At 41.9% G+C, this 26848-nt stretch overlaps 1 protein-coding gene and 1 long non-coding RNA gene across 2 annotated transcripts; one reads left to right on the top strand and one right to left on the bottom strand.

Moving 5' to 3' along the window:
• On the top strand, positions 1 to 5303 carry LOC134761600 (uncharacterized). Its single transcript, XR_010140501.1, has 2 exons — positions 1 to 68; positions 3092 to 5303. It is a non-coding gene; the product is annotated as an uncharacterized LOC134761600 (long non-coding RNA).
• AMD1 (adenosylmethionine decarboxylase 1) lies at positions 5124 to 25362 on the bottom strand. The gene is made up of 9 exons (XM_002817243.5): positions 24917 to 25362; positions 13259 to 13345; positions 11856 to 11982; positions 10484 to 10586; positions 8633 to 8675; positions 8393 to 8537; positions 8008 to 8100; positions 7769 to 7924; positions 5124 to 7362 (listed from the first exon to the last, which is right to left on the bottom strand). Exons 1-9 carry the CDS (start codon positions 25024 to 25026, stop codon positions 7222 to 7224), a joined length of 1005 nt encoding a protein of 334 aa, XP_002817289.1. The 5' UTR covers positions 25027 to 25362; the 3' UTR covers positions 5124 to 7221.
• Between the last annotated feature and the right edge of the window lie 1486 nt (positions 25363 to 26848).

The following is a 26848-nucleotide window of genomic DNA, read 5'->3' as shown; positions in this document are numbered from 1 at the left end:
AGAAACTTTTTGCTGAGAAGTTTCTAGAGAGGGACCTGGCTGTGAGCTGCTAGTAACCAATACTCCTGGTAAGTAAAAGAATAAAGACCTTAGTCCTTGGGGTGATCTTGGTGTGGCAGCATAGCATCTACCACAATCCTATCTTAACTCATTTCTTGTCTCCACTCCCCACACCAATCACATACGGTTTGTAGAGCATGGAATTCACTGTTTTTTTGTTTGTTTCCCCCCCGGATAAAAAGATCTGCGTTAGAATACCACATCCTTACTTGTCATCTTGTGGGTTTTTTTCAGTCATGTCAAAGATGACCCCTCCTGTAAAACTTTTCTAAACTCCCAGGGCAGAGGCTCTCCTCTGTACATGCTTCTATAACTTCTCATGTTGTTAACACATCTATTTCCTCTACAAGTAGAGACTAGACCTCCTCCAAGGGTCAGAAAATTCAGCTCATTTCTATTTGTATTCTCAGCATCTACCAGTAAGACCAGCATTTAATTCATACTCATCCAGTTATTTTTGACTAAACATTCATGTACTTTTTGTATTTTGAGACAGAGTCCTGCTCTGTCACCCACGCTGGAGTGCAGTGGTGCAATCTCGGCTCACTGCAATCTCCAACTCCCGGGTTCAAGCGATTCTCCTGCCTCAGCCTTCTGAGTAGCTGGGACTACAGGCATGTGCCACCACGCCCGGCTAATTTTTGTATTTTTGTAGAAATGGGGTTTCACCATGTTGGCCAGACTGGCCTCAAACTCCTGATCTCAGGTGATCCTCCCGCCTTGACCTCCCAAAGTGCTGGGATTACAGGTTTGAGCCACCGCACCCAGCCCATGTAGTTTTATGTAGTTGTATATAATTGCATAACACTTAAGACCACATTAACTAACCAGCATCCATTCTCCATGTTTTGCACACTTCATCTCAGTATCTCTTACATCTAAAATGCTAAAGGTGGCCCGGCATGGTGGCTCACATCTGATATCCCAGCACTTTGGGAGTCTGAGGCAGGCAGATCACTTGAGGCCAGGAGCTCGAGACCAGCCAGGCCAATATGGTGAAACCCCGTCTCTATTAAAATTACAAAAATTAACCAGGCATGGTGGCAGGGGCCTGTAATCCCAGCTATTCGGGAGGCTGAGGCAGGAGAATCACTTGAACCCGGGAATTGGAGGTTGCAGTGAGCCGAGATCGCACCTTTGCACTCCAGCCTGGGCTACAAGAGCAAAACTGTATATAAAAAAACAAAACAAAACAAAACAATTCAACTTAATAATCCCCTCAGGCTTTTAAAAAAATTGAAACTGACAGGTTTATTGTCATATTTATATCAGCGTCTAAAGGACAAAGTAATCTACAAACGTAACAAAAGTAGACCACTTGACTTCAAGACTTTAAAGCTCAGCAATCAGTATTGTATGGGCACGTGGACAGATAAAAGTGGATCAATGAAAGAGAATACACTCCAGAAGGCCAGGTGCCTTCTGGACACACCCAAAGTGGCTCTCGCCTGTAATCCCAGCACTTTGAGAAGCTGAAGCAGGCAGATCACATGAGGCCAAAAGTTCAAGACCAGCCTGGCCATCATGGCCAAACTCCATCTCTAATAAAAATACAAAAATTAGCCGGGCATGGTGGCGTATGCCCGTAGCCCCAGCTACTCGGGAGGCTGAGGCAGAAGGATTGCTTGAACCTGGGAGGCAGAGGTTGCAGTGAGCCAAGATTGCATCACTGCACTCCAGCCTGGGCAACAGAGCAAGATTCTGTCTCAAAAAAAAAAAAAAAACCCACAAAAAACAAAAGTGAGAATACACTCCAGAAATGGATGGAGAAAAGAATCTTTCCCACAGTGTTAGAATAACTTGATGGGGGGAGAAAAATGAACCTCAAGCCCTACCCTACATCACTACAAAAACTTACTTGAGATTGATAATAGACCTAAATATAAAAGCTTAAACATTTTATAAGAAAACAATACCACCATAACAATCTGGAGGTAGGCAGATTTATTTAGAAAAAGTCCATTTAAAAATTGATAAATTAAGACTCCAGTGGAAACTTCTGCTCAAAACACTATAAAAAAATCAAGAGTCAAGACACAATGGGGAAAATATTTGCAAAATAACTGACAAGGAATTTTATTCAAAATACATAGAGTTCCTATAACTTGGTAATAAAAACGAACCTAATTTAAAAATACACTCAAAGACATATTAATGGCCAATAAACACATGAGAACATGTTCATTAGTCAGAGAAATGCAGACTGAAACCACAAGATACCACGACATGCCCAGAAGTCACAATATTTGTGTGCAAATGTTCATTGCAGCTTTACTCACACTTGCCAAAAACTAGAAACCAATAAAATGTTCACTAACAGTAAAACAGATTAACAAATTATAGTATATTCATACAATGGAGTCCTACTCAGCAATAAGGACTGTTGAACCTCAACAATGTTTATGCTGAAAGAATTACAAAGCTCCAGGGAAGGAAATAAAAATGAACCCTAGTCTATGATGAAAACAACTGAGCTTGGTGGTAGTGGGAGATTGCTTAATTGCCTGGGTAGAGTAAGTGAGCTCCTTTTGTCCTGGTAAGGTGTGGGTGGAGAACCACTTACCAACATTATAGCTTAGATGTGTATATATATATGTAATTTCTTTTTTTTGAGATGAAGTCTAAGTCTCACTCTGTCGCCTAAGCTGGAGTGCAGTGACAATCTCGATTCCCCGCAACCTCAGCCTCCCAGGTTCAAGTGATTCTTCTGCCTCAGCCTTCTGAGTAGCTGGGACTACAGGCATGCGCCACCACTCCCAGCTAATTTTTGTATTTTTAGCAGAGACAGGGTTTCACCATGTTGGCCAGGCTGGTCTTGAACTCCTGACCTCAGGTAATCCACCCACCTCGGCCTCCCAAAGTGCTGGGATCACAGGCGTGAGCCACTGCGCCCAGCCGGATTTATGTATTTCAATTTAAATAAATTTTATCTAAAAAGGGCAGGTAGTTAGTAGACAGGTATGCCTAACTAGAATGGTGTTGTTGAAACTTGTATATAAAGGTTTAGTGTACCATTTTGTTTACTTTGTAGGTTTGAAAATTCTCCATGTTAAAACTGGGCGCAGTGACTCATGCCTGTAATCCCTGCACTGTAGGAGGCCGAGGCGGGCGGATCATCTGAGGTCGGGAGTTCCAGACCAGCCTGGCCAAGATGATGAAACCCCATCTCTACTAAAATTACAAAAAACTGTCCGGGCGTGGTGGTGTTGTGCCTGTTATCCCAGCTACTTAGGAGGCTGAGGCAGGAGAATCACTTGAACCCGGGAGGTGGAGGTTACAGTGAGCCAAGATGACACCACTGCACTCCAGCCTGGCGACACAGTGAGACTCCGTCTCAAAACAAACACAAACACACACACACACACCCTCCGTATTAAGATGTTTACAAATCTAATATCTATTGTCTGGGCCCCTAGGCCATATATCCAACAATTTATCAGACATCCCTTGACAAGTCTGTTTGATGGTTTTCTTACCAACTTGAAGTCACATACCTCTAGCTTTGTGTTTCGAATTTCACCACAGAGTTCTGTTAAGAATCCAGGAAAATGGTGGCTATTGCACAAGTCATGATTTTTGCTTTTGAGACAGGGTTTCACTTTTGCTCAGGCTAGAGTAAAAGTGCAATCACAGCTCATTACAACCTCAAGTTCCTTTTATTTATTGTAGAGACAGGGTCTCCCTGTGTTGCTCAGGCTGGCCTCAAGCAGTCCTCCCACCTCAGCCTCCCCAACTTTTGGCATTACAGGTGTGAGCCATGGCGCCCAGTCCAAAGTTCAGTTTTGGAGTAAGAATTTGGACACCTGACCAGGCGCAGTGGCTCATGCCTGTAATTCCAATACGCTGGGAGGCAAAGGTGGGCATATTGCTTGAGGACAGGAGTTCAAGACCAGCCTGGCCAACATGGTGAAACTTTGTCTCTACTAAAAATACAAAAATTTGCCGGCTGTGGTGGCACATCCCTGTAGTCCCAGTTACTTGGGTGACTGAGGCATGAGAATCACTTGAACCTGGGAAGTGGAGGTTGCAGTGAGCCGAGATCACGCCACTGCACTCCAGCCTGGGTGACAGAACAAAAACGTCTTAAAAAGAAAAAAAAAATTTTTTTTGGACACTTGCCATCATTCAAGGCACTAGCACAGAGGCCTGTGGAGGGCCCTAAGGGAAGAAAATTAGAAAATTCAAACAAACTAATGGAAATGTTTTAGGAAATCACAGGACAGTCTCTGAAAGCAGGAAAGGATGGAATCCAAATTAACAGCACCTCTTCCATTATGACAAGAGGAAGGGCAAAGATGAGATTGCAAAGCCTGAAGCCCGGAACCCAAAAAATCAATCACAATTGTCCATCCAGGAGAATAAAACAGTATCACATTTCCACTTACGTGTCCATGACAGAAACTTGCTGACTGCTTACTAATGAACCCCCAAATTCACTCACCTGTTTTTGGCAAATGAATCTTGTGAATTACATATTGCACAGATATGTAATATTTTGCTTTTCTAGGAACACCATCTGTTTTTAATGAAAATTGAAATATTTTCCAACTGAAGCATATTATAAGATCAGAATATACATTTTCATAAGATTTTCAGCTTATTACATATTTGACTGTAGAACTAAAATGTTACCAAATAAAGAAAATGACAACGCCAAGTGTGATGGCAGAAGCCTGCATTCCCAGCTACTTGGGAAGCTGCAGCAGGACTACTTGAGCCTAGGAGTTCAAGGAAGCAGTATGCTATGATCGCACCTGTGAACAGCCACTGCACTCCAGCCTGGACAACAGAACAAGATCCTAAGTTAAAAATAATAAAATGATCAAGGTTATAAATTTTTTTCTACTTAATAGAAATAACCATGAATGGAATAAGGAAACTTATTTGAGTTTGATCATCCTCAACCAATGTTTTAAGAGTCTAGTCTATAATAAAGGTTGGGACCTAACACTTTTAAACTTCTAACTCCAAACTCATAAATACACATTGTTGTATTGATTTAAACTTCAGATATATAGTATTTGGTCAAGTAGGCTACTTTAAAAAACAGGGCAACAGAAAAGTTTCTGAATGTCACTAGACAATTAAACTTTTATTGAAGCGTAAATTGTGGTACAGAAATACATTTCAACTGATTTAAGTCCAACACCAGTGAAAGGAGAAATTATGGCACCAAAACTTTCCCTCTTCTATCACACCATGATTTAGATTATGATTCAATCTACATTTCTCTTTTCTAGGCTTTGTCCCATAAAAATCTGTGCAGTTTTTCAACATTAGAATTCTTAATTCTATTAGGAAAACAAAAACAAAACAAAAAAACCAAAACCAAACCAGACCTCAAGTCAACAAATCTATTGGGATATTGTTTACGAACAAAGTCCACCTTAAGCATTGGTCCTCAAAACAGAGCTCCTCAAAATATTAGGTGCTGTGCTCATTACAGAATCAAACTGATCACACTGATTGAAAACTTCCTCAATGAAATTTTCAATCAACAACATGCTTCAAATAAAAGTCAAACAGTGTTCCAACCACTTGATTTCAAACCAAGTAGATTTTAGGTTTAGAAACACTAAAAAAAGGTGTTTCATTTATAAATACGGAAGGAACAAAAACATCACTGCATCAATCCAGAAATTATCAAAATATTTAGAGGACAAGAAATATAAAATTTAGTCAACTTTGCTGTTTTCTCAGTTCCCTAAAATCCCAGAGTATCTGCAAATATGGCTAAAAGGTACCAACTCTTGAAAGCCTATATTACTACTCATTTCCCATTGAGTATTTTGGAATTTTATTATTCTACTTATTTATTCATATTCTACTTATTTATTCATGTATTCTGCTTTATGATGTTTATCTGAATAATATGGACAAATTCTCATTCTGGGCAGTCATTCATTTCATCCTATGAATGCCATGGTGAGGGAAACACCGTAGTTAAGAGGAACAGATGAAGTCAGAACACTCACATGCATCACAGTCACAGAACTTTAAGTCACAAGATGGAAAAGACATTGATTCTGCTTTGGATCAAAGTTTATAGAACACTACTTAATGGAAACTAGTGGAAATGGCTGCTAAAGGAAAAGTTAAGGTGAATGATCCAAGCTGACTTGATTTACTGAATCCAGAACAAAATTATGCTAAATCTCTCTGGTAATTAACTAAATAAAAATGATTTTATACTACTACTAAGTTAGTAAAGGCGTACTACTCATTAGACGCTAATCTCATTTACTGAGGAACACAGAATTGTATGTTTTCCACAGTTCAGCCAGTACACCCTCATCTCAATCTACAACTCTGGGTCTTCCCTGCTAATCAACTATTTTCCAAAAGAGCACATTACAATAAAAGAGAGGCTAAATTCCCAGGCCCTTTAAAGAATATTAAGCCCAGGGACCATCTCCCCCATTCCCCATCTGGGGTATAGAATTAGTATATAAACCGACAGTGTTAACAGTGTATTGCTTTATTTGGGGTCTTGGGGGAGACACCAGGGAGAGGGAAGAAATCAAAGGACTACAAATGCAGGGTCCAATACTGTTAAAATAGCAAATATGCAAAATGAGTAACTGGAATCATTTTCTTAAGGACTCAATTCATGGAAGAAAAACTTTAATTGCTGTTTCCAAAAACATCAGTATGAAGTAGAAATTGGTTTCAATAACATTAGTAAAGAATATGTTCTAGAAAGTGGAGGTAACTGGATGTAAAATTCTGGCAGCAATTTAATAGAACAGTCCTAGAGGGTTAGGCTGAGGCCAACACCTAATGAGGACGAAAGCCTTGTCTGTGGGGAATTTTGGATGATACTTGGAGAAATACTACACTGTGCATAAACCATATTGAGTTGCTTTCACAAGTGTTGTAAAGTTTCATATAGTAAAAGGTTTTTTCTACATGCACTTCAATTTCACAGCAAGAGTGGCAGAGAATACCTAAACACAGAAGAGAGCATTCATGCAAGATATCTAACTCCTTGATATAATAATGCATACAATTCAAAATGATTACACTATCATTACATCTAGGGCTTTCTGCAACTACACAGTGGTGGTTATGGAAAGCACTGCCCCCAGCATCGACATCTAGAAAGCATCCACCACCTTCTACATGTGTTCTCTTTTTGCGTTTTTTCTTCATTTTTCTTAATCAACTCTGCTGTTGTTGCTGCTTCTTAGCAAAACTGGTAAAAACAAAATTGTAATCATTGAACATAGCACTCTGGCAATCAAGACGCTTAAAACCTTCAATCTTCTGGGGCGAAGCAAGCACTGTGCGACATTTAGAACTCTGGGGGAAAAAATTAAATAACCGTTAGTGTTTGTAATCCAGAGAAGTATTTTCAACCAAAACAGTTAAGTGACAGACTTATCTTAATGAAACTAAGACATCTGAGTTTTTTTAGCTGCCTTCTTATGTGCTGGAGGGACCAGGGCATCTTATGGTTCCTCCCACCAGGCCTGTCAATAGCAGGACAGGAGGAACCCATCAGTTTGGCTAGACAGAAAACAAGGACTGACAGAGGTCTAATGAAACAAAGCTTCTCAGCTACCAGTAACCTCAAACAGTATTACTTCTGGATATCTGAGTGGCTGGTATATGTGCTATCTCAGAATACATCTTAGGCCTCACTGTCTCATTTCCTTTAAGATTTTAAAAATCCAATAACCTGATTAGTAATAAAATATAAAATTACCTGATTAACAAACAAGGTGGTCACAAATTTTCCTGGCTTGAAGACTTCTACAACTTTCCTGATCAGGTCATCATAGGAGGTCTGACTTAAGTTTGTTTCAAAGCTAACATAAGAAAATTCTGGTTCTGGAGTGATGTGAATAGTCCAATAAGTTCCCTGAGAGAAAAAGTTCACAGTGTTAAGAATGGAAAGACTATTACACATTTAAATAATTATTGAAGCAATATATAACTACTCACATCCGATTTCATTCCATTCATCGAATACCCACAAGGATTGAACATTGTGGCATCAATGACAGAACCTGGTATCAGGTCACGAATTCCACTCTCCTGGGGGGGAAAAAAGACCGAGTTTAACAAAGGTTTGACAAATAAACTTCAAATGAGTCCAAAATTTAGTCCCAGGGTGGGAGGAGGGAGAGGACCAGGAAAAATAACTAATGGGTACTAGGCTTAACACTTGGGTGATGAAATACTTTGTACGACAAACCCCCATGACACAAGTTTACCTATGTAACAAACTTGCACTTGTTACCCTGAACTTAAAAGTTGAAGAATGAAAAATAAAATTTAGTCCCCATGCAGAAGAATCCAGCAACAATTTATTACTAAAAATGCTTACACGAGTGACATCCTTTGCAGTAACACCATCTTTCATGTAGAACTGGTCCATAACTGCTGGGTCAAGCTCACTCATCAGAATTTCCAAGGTTTGATCTGGCTGACTGATTACCCGACTCTCTGGGAAATCCAGAGTATATAAGTACCTAAATAAAAGTTAAAAATACTTCCTAAAAATGACAATTGGCAGTTTAAATCTTACATAGGACAAGAAAAATCCACAAAATTGCATTAAACATACCAACAGTCAGAATTCATACGTCCCATACAATATGCTGCTCCATCTGTTGAGGGAAGAGAACGCAAAATAAATATAACACAACCATTTAATAGGATGGTTTGTTACTACCCTTCCACAATAAGCAGAATGATACTACTTGCCACTTATTAGAAATGTCATCCATCAGTGGACCGGGCATAATAGCCTGTAATCCCACCCCTTTTGGGGGAGGCAGAGGTGGGCAAATCACTTGAGGTCAGGAGTTCGAGACCAGCCTGGCCAACATGATGAAACCCCATCGCTACTAAAAATACAAAAATTAGCTGGGCATGTTGGCACACACCTATAATCCCAGCTACTTGGGAGACTGAGGCAGGAGAACTGCTTGAACCCGGGAGGCGGAGGTTGCAGTGAGCCAAGATCATGCCACTTCACTCCAGCCTGGGTGACAGAGCGAGACACCATCTCAAGAAAAAAGAAATGTCATCAGTGAAAGGAATGGAAACAGTAGGTGAATTCCCAGATAAGCAGGATCGACTGACTTCGTGGATATTTGCAGTAAATACCCAACACTCTGATTAGCCTGGTTTGGTTTCATATTAGATGTGCTAAGTTTGATTTTCATGCTTATGAGCGACTTTGTGCAAAGTTACTAAATTATCTTAGGTTTTCAGCCTTATCTAGGAAGTAAGGATGTTATCAGATAACCTTTAGTTCCCTGACCTCTATAAATAAAAGCTTAGTAAACGGATGAAAGAAACCCTTACGAATTTCATTCAAGAAACACTCATTTACACTGTGCAATTTTAAAAAGCCAGGTCAATTATTATATAAAATGCTGGCGCAGAGCACTAGGCATTTTTCTGAAGGGAATCATATCCTTCTTCATATTGTCAAAGGACATTATGATCTATATGTTAAGAACCACTGAGGCTGGAGGACTGCTAGAGGGCAGGAGTTCAAGACCAGCCTGGACAACACAGCGAGACTCCGTCTCTACTAAAAATAAAATAAAAATTAGCTGGGTGCTTGAACTCAAGAGTTTGACAATGCAGTGAGCTATAATGATGCCTCTGCTCTCCAGCCTGGGAGACAAAGTGAAACTTGTCTCAAACAAAAACGCAAAAAGAACCACTGAGTGAGACACAAAGTAGAGTGACTGGCCAGATGAAGATGAACTCTCTCTATGCTATATGAAAAACCAGAGGTGGCAGGTGATCAATTCTAGATTTTAAAATTCCATCATTTAAACAGCACTGATTTATGATACACAATTATTTTTACAAGTACATGTGTATACATAATTTGCAATAAGCTATTAAGCTAAAAATATTTTATCTGATATTTTAATGCTCTTTATAAATTCTGCATATTTTGAATTAGAGGCTATATAAAGATCACTACTGTACTCCTAAAACATCCAAGTCAAAGTAAATATGGACCAGGTGCAGTAACTCACACTTGTAATCCTAGCACTTTGGGAGGCCAAGGCAGGTAGATCCCTTGAGCCCAGGCATTCAAGACCGGCCTGGGCAATATGGCAAAACCTCGTCTTTACTAAAAATTAAAAAAAAACTAGCCAGGTTGGGTGGTGCGCATCGTAGCCCCAGCTAGTTGGGAGGCTAAGGTGGGAGGATCACTTGAGCCTGGGATGTTGAGGCTGCAGTGAGCTGTGATCACACCACTGCACCAGCATGGGTGATAGAATGAGATCCCTGTCTAAAACAAACCAAAAAACCCACAAGAAAAGCAAGTATTAGTGTGTGTAGAATGCTATATCTGCATACGTATGCTCTCATATAGAAAGATCTCTGAGAGGTTGCACTTTCTATCTTTAAGAAGACAATAGGTTTATATTTTATTTAAACTTACTTGGGAAAATTGCATTAAGAAACTCTATTTCTTCCTGGAAATTCCGGTGTGGGTACCCTTGGTGAGACGGCTTCATGAAATTCTTACGAGAATAAAAGAAGCTCTTTATTAAAAAAGAAAAGAAAGAAAAAAAAGATAACTTTTAGATGTAGAATTCTATCACTTTTCCAAGCTAATCAGCTACTTTCCACATATCAAAACTCGGCAAAATCAAAACTCAAATTTTAGCTGGACATGGTAGCATATGCCTGTAGTCTCACTATGAGGAGGCGGGAGGATCACTTGGCCCAGGAGTCCAGCCTGGGCAACATACTGAGGCCCCATCTCTCTCTCTCTTTTTTTTTTAAGAAAGCCCAGTCTAGTGATGATGGGTCATAACAACTATTAACAACAAGTATATTCCTTTCTAGAACAGTAGTTCCTAAACTGAGCTTATTAACAGTCATATAAGCAAAAATTTGGGGGGAATAACATATTAGTTTTAAGCATCAGTTAAGCACACATTGCTTTAGATTTTTTACAAGGATCAATTTGTAACAACAAAAACTGTATTGAGTACTAATGACAATCCATCCTTTCCTTATGAAGTTAAAGATTAAAATTCAGGCCGGGTGCAGTGGCTCACGCCTGCAATCCCAGCACTTTAGGAGACTGAGGCGGGTGGATCACCTGAGGTCAGGAGCAAAGAGACCAGCCTGGCCAACATGGTGAAACACCGTCTCTACTAAAAATACAAAAAAAATTAGCCAGGCATGGTGGTGGGCACCTGTAATCCCAGCTACTTGGGAGGCTGAGGCAGGAGAATCGCTTGAACCTGGGAGGCGCAGATTACAGTGAGCTGAGATTGTGCTATTGCATTCCAGCCCGGGAAACAAGAGCGAAACTCCATCTCAAAAAATAAAAATAAAAAATAAATAAATAAAATGTAACAACTGCTAATCAGAAAATTATACCCTAGGTAAAAACACCTTAGTTCTTGAAAAGTATGAGAATTTAACTCAATACTGACTGTTGCTCTTCAACCTAACTTCATTATGAAGACTGGACAATTTCGGTAATGACATTTTTCTTGCTTTTTCTTTTCTTACCATCTCTCTATTATTATAAGTAGCCATGTTAAGAAATTAACTACTGGAAGTGTCTGGCTTCTTTTCTTTCTCCCATTTGAATTTCATCCTAACTCATTCTCTGCTTCCTTCATATTTTCTGCTGTTCTTGAGAATCAGATCTCTTCCTTATGAACACCTTACCACGTGTTTGCATGCATTGTAACAAAGGCAGTAAGTATATAAACTTATTTACTTCGCATATTACAGGATAAGAACTCTAACACTTATGCCTGAAAAAAATATTTAAATGTTTGCTTACTTACTTGAATTGAGTCAAACCCACTGTAATCCCTAGCAAGCTTCAACAGGGGAACCAGTGCTTTCAGCAAGAGGGTGGTACCACATGTCTTCAAAATGAAACGTCTCTTGGAGACAAACATGCTACTCTCACTGCAGTTGAAAAAAGTCACAATATTATAACAATACTAACGTACTACTTACAGTGCAATCAACCAATTTAATTATCATTTACAATTTTGGCTAGTACTTTTAAATATTAGGATCTCAAGGAAGCAAGTAATACATTATTCTTTTCTTTTTCTAGTATACAAAACATCCCCAGGGCTTGGCACATGGTAAGCATTTTGATAAACATTCATATATTTGTAATATAAACTTAGTTTAAAAAAAAGAGGCCAGGCACGGTGGCTCACACCTGTAATCCCAGCACTTTAGGAGGCTGAGGTGGATCACCACATCAGGAGTTCAAGACCAGCCTGGCCAAGATGATGAAACCCCGTCTCTGCTAAAAATACAAAAATTAGCTGGGCACGGTGGCAGGCGCCTGTTAATACCAGCTACTTGGGAGGCTAAGGCAAGAAAATCGCTTGAACCTGGGCGGCAGAGGTTGCAGTGAGATGAGATTGCGCCAATGCACTCCAGCCTGGACAGACTGAGACTCCGCCTCAGAAAAAAAAAAAAGTGGGGGGGGCGGGGGGGCTGGAGCTGTTTAGTCCAGTATCCCCCTGCAAGGCCCATCACAATATATACTATAAGCATTCAAAGTATTTATTGAATAAATTAACTCTGCAACTATGAAAAAGGTGATATGCTTTTATATATCAATTAGACAACTGTATTTGTATAGAGAAGCTAACCTTCCCTTTGCCTGAACTTCTGATTAAGAGGTCCTTCTTTACCAATTGGGAGGAAAAGATGGCAACCACCTTAAACTGTCCGGTGAGGCTTCAAAACCTATGTCCTAGAAACATCCACGTTACACTAAATGTTTCCTTTTATACCATATTTTTAAGAATAATGTAAAAAAAAGGCTGGGCACGGTGGCTCACGTGTATAATCCCAGCACTTTGGGAGGCCGAGGCGGATGGATCACCTGAGGTCAGGAGTTCAAGACCAGCCTGGCCAACATGGTGAAACCCCGTCTCTACTAAAAATACAAAAATTAGCCGGGCATGATGGAGGGTGCCTGTAATCCCAGCTACTCAGGAGGCTTAGGCTGGAGAATTGCTTGAACCAAGGAGGCGGAGGTTGCAGTGAGCTGAGATCACACCATTGCACTCCAGCCTGTGTAACTGAGTGAAACTCCGTCTCAAAAAACAAAACAAAACAAAAAAATCCCCAGAACTACAACTGAGAGGAACTTAACTGTTTCACATTATGATTAGGACTGAAATTAGCTACCTAACACTTGTTTTACAGGACTTACCTGAGTACATAAGCTTCCTGCTTGTCAGTTTTTGTCACACTTATGATTGAACATTGCACATCCTTCAAAAGTATGTCCCACTCAGATCTATCATTTAACAAAAAAATTATGATTAATCCACAATAGTACCCACCTACTCATAAAAATTACAAAGCTCAGACTTTTTCTCATGAAGACCACATTTTTAATTAATATTGTACACCAACTTTTAGTTTCTTTCAAAATAATCTATATTGACATATCCAGATAAATGATAGGTATATTATGCTATATATGAAACAAAAATTGGTCATTATACTATGTATTTACAAATTACTAAAAGAAAAATAGGGCAAAAAAATGTTCAAAGGTACATAAACCAAGGTAAACCATAACTAATCAATGATTATAGAAATTCAATGGGATACTTTGTCTATAAAATGTACAGATTTTTAACCTTAAGAAACACTTAAAGAAGAGCATAATTTTACCAATCTAATTGGCATAGAAATTTAAAAGCCTATCTGTCTGGACAGTGAGTGATGTTACTCTTACAGCACTCACAAAAAACTGGAATGACTTTGCCAATTACAAGCATACCTAGAAGATTTTGGGAATACTACGCCGCTCTCCAAATGCAATGAGAAAGCCCATTTAACAGGAAATGTGCAGTACAAGCAACCATAGCAATGAAGGTCATATGGACATGAAGAAACTAGTCCTAATTTGCCTGAGAATAGAATTAGGAAAGTGTTCATTCTTTCATTAGTGTGCCCATTATAAAAAGATAATGTAATTCCATGGAACAGCTTAACATGACAGACTATTATTATTTTTTGAGACAGGGTCTCACTCTGTCGCCCAGGTTGGAGTGCAGTGGTGCAATCACAGCTCACTTCAGCCTTGACCTCCCAGGCTCACGCAATTCTCTTGCCTCAGTCTCTCAGGTAACTAGAACCAGAGCCATGTGCCACCATGCCCAGCTGTTTGCCAGAAATATATTTTAGTCCGGGCCTGGTGGTTCACGCCTGTAATCCCAGCACTTTGGGAGGCCAAGGCGGGTGGATCACTTGAGGTCAGGAGTTTGAGACCAGCCTGACCAACATGGTGAAACCCTGTTTCTACTAAAAATACAAAAATTAGCCGGGCGTGGTGGCAGGTGCTTATAATCTCAGCTACTCAGGAGGCTGAGGCAGGAGAATCGCCTGTAATCCTAGCTTAAGCTCAGGAGTTTGGGATGGCTTAAGCTCAGGAGTTTGAGACCAGGCTGGGCGATAGAGCAATACCCTAGTCTTTAAAAAAAGAAGAAAAATTTTTAAGCCCTATGATTTCTGACAGGCCATTGCTCTATACTCACAAAAATGGCAATTTTTTTTTTTTTTTTTGAGACTGAGTCTTGCTCTGTCACCCAGGCTGGAGTCCAGTGGCATGATCTCTGCTCACTGCAACCACCACCTCCCAAGCAGCTGGGATTACAGGCACGTGCCACCATGCCTGGCTAATTTTTGTATTTTTAGTGGCGACAGGGTTTCACCATGTTGGCCAGGCTGGTCTCGTACTACTGACCTCAGGTGATCCACCTGCCTCGGCCTCCCAAAGTGCTGGGATTACAGGCGTGAGCCACCGTGCCCAGCTGGCAAATCCTTTGTTAACCAGATAAGACCTTTTGAGCAAAATCCAACAGCAAAATGTTTTATTCGTTTGTATTAAAAAGCAAGCACAACACCAAACATGCCTGGTAGAATTTTGTGCCTGTCTCACCATTTTGCTATAAGAAACTGTTACTGACCCATCTGCGTACCAATACCCATCCAAAAATCTTTAATGTGTTAGGCTTGCTAATGATTACAGAGCTGAGTTCCCGTATTTGACTATAACATGACTAGGCCACTTTTTAAAAAGAGCTACTAAAAAGTTTTAAGGTTCTTTAAAAAGGGTGCTAACAATTTGTTCATATATGGAAAGAATACATATGCGGGACATATACTGTGACAACACTTGAAATTACCCCTGGCTTGTGTGGTGGCACACGCCTGTAATCCCAGCTACTCCGGAGGCTGAGGCAGAAGAATCACTTGAACCATGAAGGTGGAGGTTGCAGTGAGCTGAGATCTCGCCACTGCGTACCAGCCTGGGCAACAGAGGGAGACTCCGTCTCAAAAACAAACAAACAAAACAAAAACAACAACAAAAACTTGGCCAGGCACAGTGGCTCACCTGAGGTCAGGAGTTTGAGACCAGCCTGGCCAACATGGTGAAACCCCATCTCTACTAAAAATACAAAAATTAGCTGGGCGTAGTGGTGGGCACCTGTAATCCCAGCTACTCTGGAGGCTGAGGCAGGAGACTGAACGCGGGAGATGGAGATTGCAGTGAGCCGAGATCACACCACTGCATTCCAGCCTGGGTGACAAAAGTGAAACTCCATCTCAAAAAAATAAACTTTACTCGTGGGAATGAAATCCTGCTTCACTTCACTAAGATAAATTTACAAAATCCTTGCAAAAATTATCTACCATTAAGACTCCCATTGCTGAATATGAAGGTAAATAAAAATACCCACTATGATTTAAGTAATAGAAGCATTAAAATTTCAGATTTTTTAAGAGCTTATCTAATTCAGGTCCATCAACAATGCTACCTGTTTAAGTCATCACCTACTGACTTCCCACTATAACTTATTCTTGCACATATTCCTTTTTACCCACTGGACGCACTAACAAATCCCACCCTCCCTTTCTCAGTTATATTCACCATTTCTATTAAGACTTTTAAACATGTTCCATGGCTGAACTAAACAGTATAACAGTCTTTTCCTTTCTTATTTTTGTTTTCTCTTTTTTTAAAGGCTGTTGTGGCCAGGCACTGTGGTTCAGAGAGGCCAAGAAGGAAGGATCACGAGGCCAGAAGTTCAAGACCAGCCTGGGCAACAGAGCAATAGCCAGTCTCTTAAAAAGAAAAAAGGCAGCTGGGAGTGGTGGTGCAGGCCTGTAGTCCCAGCTACTCGGTAGGCTGATGTGGTAAGTTTGCTTGAGCCCAGGAGGTGGAGGGTGCAGTGAACCATGGTCACAACACTACACTCCAGCCAGGGTAACAGAGCAAGACCCTCTCTTAAAACAGAAAGTATTCACCCTTACAACTTGTAGCACAGATACTGTGAGGCTGAGTACGGAGGCTGAGGCGGGAAAATGGTGTGAACCCGGGAGGCGGAGCTTGCAGTGAGCCGAGATCATGCCACTGCACTCCAGCCCCGGCTACAGAACAAGGCTCTGTCTCAAAAACAAACAAACAAACAAACAAACAAAAAACGATTCCCTTCTCTCGTTGTTTTAGACATCTGCCTAACTGCCACAGCTGCTAAAGGCCTACAAGGGGATTGGAGCAGAACAGAAAAAAAAAAAAAAGCAAAAAAGAGATTTCCTCCACTCTGATTCAAAGGGGCCTCTCATTCTTTCTTTGCAGACCAGAACTGGAGAGCCTTTCTTGGAACTATTTTTGCCTGCCCCTACTGTTCAGTTCTGGGTTTCTGGCAAGCCCAGGAGAAATCAGCGAGGAGATACCGGAGAGGAAAAAAAAAAACAGGAAATTCACTGCTGGTTCAGTGGAATTTAAAGTTCTGGCTTTCTTCTCCATTTCACCTGCTAAAATTTACTTCTCAGAGTCCTTGGATAGCTGCTCAACAATGCATTCTGTCCAGGGCTTATTAATTGCATTTTAATAAGAGAAGACAGTGTAGCATGCTTCTTCTGTAATGGCAGAGAGAAATAACCTTTTGTTTTCTGAGCCAGTCTCACTATCACCCAGGCTGGAGAACAATGGCACAATCACAGCTCACTGCAGCCTTGGCCTCCCACGCTCAAAGAGATCCTCTCACCTCAGCCTCCCAAGTAGCTGGGACCACAGGCATGTATCACTACACCTTACTAATATATTTTTAATTTTTTCTGTAGAGATGAGGTCTCCCTATGTTGCCCAGATTGGTCTCAAACTCCTGGGCTAATGAGATCCTCCCATCTCAGCCTCCCAAAGTGCTAGGATTACAGGCACATGCCAACCCATTGGCTTCAAAATGCTCTTACACTCACTCATCATCAGTTAATAAAAGTCTCCATCCAAACCTTTCCTCAACAAATAGTAATGCTCCAGTAATCAGAATTTTTCATAGTATCAAAAGAAAGCAATTACTTCAAGCAACCTAGGACAAACAGTTAAACTGTCTATCAACCTAGTGATGATAAAGACATTTACCAGAGCTGCTAGGCTCAAGAAAAATAAATCAGAGGGCAAGATAGATGAAAGAAAAAAGAAGTCAATACAATGCTATACATGTACATAAAAGAGGTGAAAAACTGCAACAGCTGAAAATTTCAGCACAAATTATTTCTATCACATTTCTGTGGGAAAAAATGGCCTGCTTTTGTAAATAAAGCTCTACTGGAACCTAGCCACACCCATTCATTTATACATTGACTATGGTTATTTTCTCCCTATAAGGGCAGAGCTAAGTAATTGCAACACAGACTGTCTGCCTTGCAAAATTTCAAATTTACTCTCTAGTCCTTTACAGAAAGTTTGCTGACTCTTGTTTTGGAGGAAAGGTTTTCAGTGGTCTGCTTTCTGATCAAATTAATGATGGAAAAGACAAAGTGCTTTATACAGTCGACAGAGCCATTTTCTAAATCAGGCTGCAGTGAGCCAAGATCATGCCACTGCACTCCAGCCTGGGCAACAGAGTGAGACTGTGTGTCAAAAATAAAAAAGATAGTATTAAGCTAGAATGTTTTATCAGGCTCAGTAGTGATGGTGGTCTTGTCTCTGCTTCATTCCCAAGTATACTACACCCTGAGACTTTGAAACACTAGTCTATTATAAACTATTTATAAAACTGATCTATTTGGCAATCCTTGCTGTTTAAAGAGTCAATAAATCAAATTGATGGATATAAAGCAGAATCAAGAGAGAAGCAAGACAGCAACATGATTTTGGGATTTGTTCACATTACAGATCACATAATACTGATCTAGTCATTAGAAATTATTATAAAGCTATTCAAGCACACAATTTTCGTTTTTTTTTGAGATGGAGTCTTGTTCTGTTACCTAGGCTGGAGCACAGTGGTACGCTATCAGCTCACTGCAAACTCCGCCTCCCAGGTTCAAGCAAATCTCCTGCCCCAGCCTCCAGAGTAGTTGGGATTACAGGCATCTGCCACCAGGTCAGGCTAATTTTTTTTTGTATTTTTAGTAGAGAAGGTGTTTCACCATGTTGGCCAGGCTGGTCTCGAACTCCTGACCTCAAGCAATCCACCCGCCTCAGCCTCCCAAAGTGCTGGGATTTGGGATTACAGGCATGCACCACCATGCCTGGCCCGAAGCACACAATTCTTAGGTGCTTATAAAACACAAAGAAATATGTAGATTGAGTATTTCCTGATTTGAATTCCTTTTTCTCATCTTAAATGCCACCTCTTTGATCTAACTCAGTGGTTCTCAACTTGTAATAATTTTGCCACCCAGAAGACATGTGGCAACATTTGGAGACATTTTTTATCACAACTAGGGTGGTGGTGGTGTTGCCAGCATGCAGTGGATAGAGGCCAGGGACACTGCTACACACGGTATAATTAACAGGATAGTCACTGACAACAGTGAATTATCTGAACCAAAATGTCAAGAATGCTGAGGTTGAGATACCCTAATTTCACTTAAAAACTAGATACTAAAATATTAAATATAATCAGAGATCATAATAAATGATCCCAAAGAAAAATAGATGTTCTATATTAATAACAGCACACAAATTGTATGTCTGAAAAACAACACTTTAGTGGCATGCCACATTTTATATTTAAAACATTTTCTTAGAGGCTGAGGTCTAATAAAAATAGAACTTAGGAATGTCTACAGCAACAAGATAATTATATTATAACAAGACTTCTCTATGTCGCCTGATTAAATGCATTTTGGGAGCCCAAGGCAGGCGGATCACTTGAGGTCAGGAGTTCAAGACCAGCCTGACCAACATAGCGAAACCCCGTCTCTACTAAAAATACCAAAATTAGCCAGGTGTGGTGGTGCAGGCCTGTAGTCCCAGCTACTCGGGAGGCTGAGGCAGGAGAATCACTTGAACCCAGGAGGCGGAGGCTGCAGTGCACCAAAAATCACACCATTGCACTCCAGCCTGGGAGACAGAGCAAGACAAGTGTGTCTCAAAAAAAGAAGTAAATGACTGAGCTCAAGTATCTTGAACAAGAGTCCCAAGCCTACGTAACAGGGAAAAACATCTCTTCCACAAATGGTGCTGGGAAAAATGGATGTCCACATGCAAACAAAATTAAGTTGGACTTTTACCTTACATCATAAACAAAAATTAACTCAAAATGGATCAATGACCTAAACATTAACAGTGAATAAAACTCCTAGAAGACTACATAGGGTAAATGCTTCAGGGCATTACATTTGGCAATGATTTCTTGGATATGACATACAATAAAATAAAAAACAGACAAATGGAACTTGAAAATCTAAAATGTAAACATTTCTATACATCAAAAGAAACGAGTGAAAAGACAACCTACAGAATAAAATACTTGCAAGTCACCTTATAAGGGGTCAATATCCAAAGTAAAAGAAACACCTACACACAACTCAACAAAAAAAGTGATTAAAAAATGGACAAAGAGACCAGGGGCGATGGCTCAATCACTTGAAGTCAGGAGTACAAGACCAGCCTAGCCAACATGGTGAAACCCTGTCTTTTACTAAAAATACAAAAATTAGCCAGGCATGGTGGCGCATACCTGTAGTACCCACTATTAGGGAGGCTGAGGCAGGAGAATCACTTGAACCTGGGAGGTAGAGGTTGCAGTGAGCTGAGATGGCACCACTGCACTCCAGCCTGGGTGACTGAGACTGTCCAAAAAAGAAAAAGACAAAGGACTTAAATACAGAAGGATCCCATTAGTGCAGGGTTATGCTCTAATCACCTGGAAACTGAATACATAGATGCTATTCCAATACCCAGTTAGGTCAGACACTTTCTGAGGATGATGCCTGCAAATTTTTATTTGAAAAGCTTCCAGGTCATTAGATTACTCATTACTTCCTAATGTAAAACCAGCTGGTTTCAGAGTTCGTGTAATTTATCCAAAGTCACTGCAGCTTCTCAATTCTGCTCTTACCTCATATTTTTAGGTCTGTTTTAGAGACTCTCATTACAGTACATTCATCAGGGTGCCTCTACCCCAGGTAGTAAGCAGTCTTTAGGTAAAAGGCATCCTAAAACCAGATCATTCTTGAGTAAAGCTGGACTGACCAGAAGTTAGATTCTGAGGATGCCTTCCTGGGGCAGTGAATTCAGATACCCTGAGAAATAAGCCTCCTCCTTTTGTTCAAAGATATGAACCTATTATAATCACATTATTGCTATTCTATCTCAAATTTTTACCCCAAATCGGGATACTCCTCTCAGTTTTCTGCTACTTTCAACATGTGCTTCATAAAGATACATGGTTTGTAAACAACAGTTGAAATATTTTCGTTGTTGTTGAGACAGGGTTTCACTCTGTCACCAGATGGAGCGCACTGGTGCAATCTCATTTCGCTGCAGCCTCGATCCCCCAATGGCTCAAAAAAATCCTCCCACCTCAGCCTCCTGAGTGGCTGGGACTGCAGACATGCACCAGGATGGACCAGCACGCACAGATAATTTTTCAATTTTTTTTGTAGAGTCAGGATTTCACTATGTTGCCCAGACTGAGTTCTCAAACTCCTTGGCCTCTCAGAGTGCTGGGATTAGACATGAGCCACCAAGCCCAGCCATGAAACCTTTTTCAAACTGCTGGGAGGAATGTAACGAGCTTTATTCTTTAGTAGGAAGCATTTCTACTCTGAAACATTACACTAAAAGGTTTTTTGGCAATGGTTTGTAAATTCCTTCAACGTAAATTATTGATATTGCAATAATACTGCATAATGATGTAGTCAAGTAAGTCATGAGTTTGGGAAAAGTTAAGGTGAGGTATGACTATCTTTGCAACTGCCCCAATCCTTTACTAAAAATTATGTTTTAGTTTATAAAATCTGAGTAAAGCACAGTAATAGGATTTCCAGTCCTGAAAAATCACTCTTTTCTCAGCAAAATTTTCTATTTTCTAACAGATTTCCTCCTTACTACTCTCAGCCTCCCTAAAGCTGCCATTTCTTATATAAAAGGTTTTTGTTTGTTACAGCACTTTGATCCAACAACTAAACCATTTTTTAAACGGTCACTGATTTTTATTCAACATCCCTAAAATCTGAAAAATCAGAGAAAACTGCAGGTTACCCCTAAGAAACTGCCTCTCCCTTAATTGTCCTTTATTCATCTGGATATACCTAGACTGCTGCTTTTCTCCAACAGTATTGTTTAACCCAAGCTATATCATAAAAGATTTTTCTTTGTTAAATTTCTCAGTATACATAATTTGTTCACTTAAGATAAATTATCTTAAATGGTCTACAAGAGGGAAGCAGTGTTTTGTAAAAAGGTGTACATTCAGAAAGGATTCCAGCTTAACTTGGCATTAAAGCTTGGACTGATGAGCCAAGTTTGTTTAAAGTGAATTCTATTCCCTCACATCACACACAAAATCAATTCCAGATGGATTGCTGATCTAAATAAGAAAGGTAAATATCGTGTAGGAGAAAAAAATATTTCAGACTTTGGGATGAGAAAACCGAGAGAAGTATGTTGTTTCCCAGAAGAATGTGTGAAAAAGGTTGGATATTTTCTCCCTTGAATTACACAGAACACTCCAGTGAAACCATCTAGGCCTAGATTATTGACTGATTCAAGTTATTTAGGTGTTCTAGGACTGTTTTAGGTTCTCCATTTCTTCTTGCGTTAGTTTTGGAAAGCTATTTTTCCAGGATTTTTTTCTCCCTAATATCCTTATCTTGTTATCCTTTTAGCATCAATACTAATGCTCTTTTTGGACATTTAAGCCTTTCACTCTCTTAATCGTTTCTATGTCCCTATGTTTATTATGCTTTATAAACAGATTTGTTTATTTTAATTCAGTCTGTTATCTTTTAACCTACTTTTAGTTTATTCACATCTTAATAGAGCCCAGGAGGTCAAGGCTGCAGTGAGCCATGATCCTGCCACTGCACTCCAGCCTGGGCTATAGAGAGATCCCGCCTTTAAAGGGTTAAAGATAACACTTTAAGTACTACATACAAAATATTAACTTATTTATTCTGCACAACTTCCATGAGCTATGTACCATTATTGTCTCCATTTTACAGATGAGGAAACAGCTCACACAGCTATTAAATGCTGTTTGAATTCAAATCTTGTTATTCCAGAGGCTATGCACTTAATCACGTCATTTGAGTAAAACATGTCATGCTTTATTCTTCTAGATGACCGATTATCCTTCCCTGGGGTCTCTGGGGCTGGCCCCATGTCCCCACAGACCAGACTCCATCCATGATACTCTCTTTGCTAGGCTGTTCATTTTAGGTGATTCAAGGAACACCTACTATTTTCAGGCTTTTTTTCAGATCCTGGTAAATAACCTAACCACTTGAGTGGTCACTGAAAAATGTTCCAACGAAGGTTATCACGGGACCTTAGTTAAATCAACAGATTTTTCAGTTCTTGCTTAACTTGCTTTATCTACAACAGTTACAATGTGGCAGTATACTACCAGTAGTTGTTCAATGAATGTTACATGCCCACAAAATGGATGGCACTGAATCATCTACACAAGGGAATATTTTGTCCTTCAAAGTTTAACTTTGGCCATGATTTTAAGAGCCACACTGGAGCAGTAAAACAATTTGGGCTAATTAAAGTACAAAGTAAAAAGGGTTCTTAAACATTTAAACAAAGCAGGCTGCTTTGTAAAAAGCCTCTTCCTCCTCTCTCCACTTTGACTCAGGAAGCTCTAAATAGCCACACCGCCAAGAACTTGGGGAGAACAAAACCTTCTTCCCTTTAAGATCATGTACTTACTATTATTTAAGGGCTCAAACATTTAAAAAGCCAAAGTGACAACTTGTTACTCGTTTTCTAGGACTGTTCTTACCCATTAGTTTTTCCTTGCCAAGATTTTCTAAGTTAATTATCCTGATCACAATCGTTTCACCAAACGCCTATCACAAATATCATCTTTCTCATCTGTGAAATGAAGGAAATACTCAGCTTCTCCATGACCAAACTCCGCTTCCTATAATCTACACGTGACCCTGGCACGTAGTAAGCGCTATAGACATTTTAAGTGTCACACGAAGCTTGAAAAAATGAGACGTGTGACATTTTAGCTATCACTAGTATTTTTTTCTACAACGGAATCGTTCAAGATATACTGCTAGAAACCGGGTTTCCCATCGTGCCTTAAAGTCTCGGTAGCACGTGTCTGCCTGGATTCCCTTTTCCAGTTGCTTTTTGTCAAGGGACAGCTCCAAGAACAGCTAACATTCCTAAAACGCCCATTGGTCCGCACCCTGGGGCCAGGCTCTGAGTCCGGCCCAGGAGCCCATTGGTCGCCGCCTCTCAATGAAGCTGGCCACGCCGGTTACTCAGCTGCACCGCCACCCTAGCCGCACTTGTGCGCAGAGGAGCCGGGGATCCGGTGGCAGGGCCTAGGAAGGCCATGGGTGGGCCACCGGTGCGACCGCCGCCAGGAACAAGGCCCAAGCATCCACGGGATCTCTGGGCTTTTATATAAGCATGGATTTCCACAGCAATAACAACTAAAACGCCTCTTCGGCGCGGTCGGCCCAAGTATCTCTCGCGTGACGGCCCGCAGTGGGAGTGGGCCCCAGATTCCTTTGCTCAAGCTTAAGGCATTAGAGGCATTATGTCCTGGGGCAGGCGGGCCTCCCTCCACCCGCACCTCTCCCGCTCCGCTCCGCCGGCTCCGTAGCAGGTTACACAACCCAAGGTCAAGAGATTGGGGAGCAGCCCTCGGCGGGCTCAGCGGCCGTGTAGAGGGCGGCCCCGGGGACTGCGCCGTCTGCCCAGCCGCCCCGAAAAGGCTCTGGCACAGAGCACGTTAGGGCAGCGGTGGGGCCCCGCCACTGCGACATAACTGCTCCCGCCCAATCCCCGCCGCCCGAACGCCACATGCTGCCCGCGGCCGCCGCGGGTGGGAGGCCTGTTCGCCAGCCCCTTAGACAAGGCCGGGAGGGCCCCTCCTATCCGCGCCCGAGGCAAGAACGAGCGCCGCTCCCGCCCTCCATTCCCCGAAGCGGGCACGCCCGAATTAGCGCCTGACTAAGCCCGCCGAGCCACACCTGCCGGAGGCAACCCGCGCAGGCGCCCCCGACCCCCACCTGGGGCCCCTGCCGCCAGCTACTACGGAGGGGAATGTCCGGAGGCGCGGGCCGCAAAACCACCCCGGGCCGCGCCGCCCGCCGCCCAGCGCGGGACGTTACCTGAGCACGCGGCCGCGCCTGCCTCCTCCCCTCCCCCAGGGCAATGCCAGGCGCGGCAACTACGGCGGGAGAAGCCGGCTCCGGCGCGTGGACATGGCCGCTCTCCCCCAAACCGCGCACCTTCCAAGGCCGCCGAAGCGACCCCCGGCCGCAGACCTGCCCCCACCTGAAAGCTGAGGGATCTCGGGCCCCACCCGTGGCTGGTGCCTTGGCGGCGGCGACAGCCCCCAGGCCCGGATGTCAGCGAGGGACCCACCTTGGGATAGTGCGAAGATCCCCAGATCCTTGGTTTGCGTCGGGCTGCTGCCGGGAGAACCAAACCTCCAGCAGCTTCTCGGTCCCTTCGAAAAAATGTGCAGCTTCCATCACCGTGAGACTAGCGAACAACCAACAACCACAGAAAATCAACTAAATTAAACCTCTTCTCCCGCCGCTGCCGCCGCCGCTGCGGATTGTTCCAGCTGTGTTACTAAAGTTCAGGTTCCTTTTTTTTTTTTGCTATAATTTTATATTAACTTTTTTTAAAAAAGGACTAATAAAATTTTCCCGGCTTTGTGTGAGCGAAAGTTGAACGTGAGTCTTTTGGAAATAGAGGCAGATACAGTTCAGTCTCTTGTATTCCGCTGCTTTCCCGTTAGAGAGAGTAGAGCGAGCGCTAGCTAATGTCGCCGGCCATACTGTGTAAGCGAGAGCGCTGCGTGAGCACTGCCCTTATATATTCCGGCTCCCCCAAAAGACCAGGAAGTGACGCATGGTCCCACCTCCACAGCCCATAGCTGCTGCCGCCTGTCAATCACTCGCGGCCGAGTGGCGGCTGGCTGGCCGAGGGCCTGGCGGAGAGCGCGGGGAGCTGCCCACTGCGCTGCGGCTCGGGCTCTGGCCGGCTCCTGAGTGGGAGTCGGTGCTGTGATGTCCAGCTGGGGACTAGAAACCTCGGATCGAATGCAGAGTGGGTGGGGAGAGCGGGAACGGAATGAGGAAAACAGCTCTGTGCAGAGCTGTTTAGAAAAAAAAAAATGATTAGCAGAAAACATGGGTGGGTCCTTAGGGGTGTTGCCGGGGTTCAGCGGGGACGGTGGCCAGCGCTGGGTTGGCGTGGTGGTTTTAATCTTGTGCAGTTCACCGCGACAGCTGAGGTACTTGGCCATTCTTTAAAGTGTGTTTTCCCAAGGCGAACGCAGCCAGGCGTTAAAACTAAACATTTGTCCGTGACGCGCACGTTGCCAGGGGTCGAATTAGAAGGCGCTTTAATTCTGCTCACGCCTTGGCTGATGTGCGAATGAATGCAGTCCTCGGCTGGTTTATACAATAGCCAGAAGCATTGTCTTCCCATTTCAGAAGAGAAAAGCAACGTGGCGCCCAGCCTTGGAGGGCTCCAGCTCTACCCACCTCCCACCGTGTGGCTCGCCATGCCTCCGAATTGGCTGAGCACAGCAGTCTCCGGGAAGCACTGGCAACTCCGTTGCTCCATTAGCTCAACTGGTGGGAATTTATTCAGCAAAACTACTTCTAGAAACTGAATGTGTTAAATTAATCTGAACTTATTTGATCGTGTTTTTCTTTGAATTTTATCAAGCTGATGTATTAATTGATGGAGGTTCTCCTTACCCCCCAAAATTTACAGTGCTATCTTCCCATGTGCTTAAGAAGGATTTACCTGGAAATTAATAAAACAGGGATTCCAGAGCTATCACTGGTGGTAACTTAAATAACTATCAGTCTAATATTTTATAAATGTTAAGTATAAAATAGTCGTCAAGCCATGGTCAAACGGTTTAACCTCAGATGGCAAAACTGTGGTAACAAAGTTATGACTTTTACTTGGAAATATGGGAGGAAAAAACCCAAGCTGACGTAAAAATTGCTATTGTCACAAGACAAAAGGACTTTTCGCTATCATCCTTAGAAAAGAACTTTCCCCAAAGTGAAATAAGATGATGTCAACATGAAAAATCCACTGAAAAAGACATGGTTTGGGTTTGCACTCTAGATACTCTGTAGAATAGCACTTGTCTTACAAGAACGTGGATTCACGTGTCTCCGTGAAACCTGTTGAAAGAAGCTATGTTGTGAGCTAGGTACATAAACTACTCTTGCCATGTTTTGTTTGTTTGAGACTGAGTCTCGCTCTGTCGCCCAGGCTGGAGTTCAGTGGCGTGATCTCGGCTCACTGCAACCTCTGCCTCCT

The sequence above is a fragment of the Pongo abelii genome, chromosome 5 (assembly GCF_028885655.2).
Source record: "Pongo abelii isolate AG06213 chromosome 5, NHGRI_mPonAbe1-v2.0_pri, whole genome shotgun sequence".
Taxonomy (NCBI): Eukaryota; Metazoa; Chordata; class Mammalia; order Primates; family Hominidae; genus Pongo; species Pongo abelii.
Note: the sequence above shows the minus strand (reverse complement) of the source record. Positions and strands in the feature narration are given on the sequence as shown.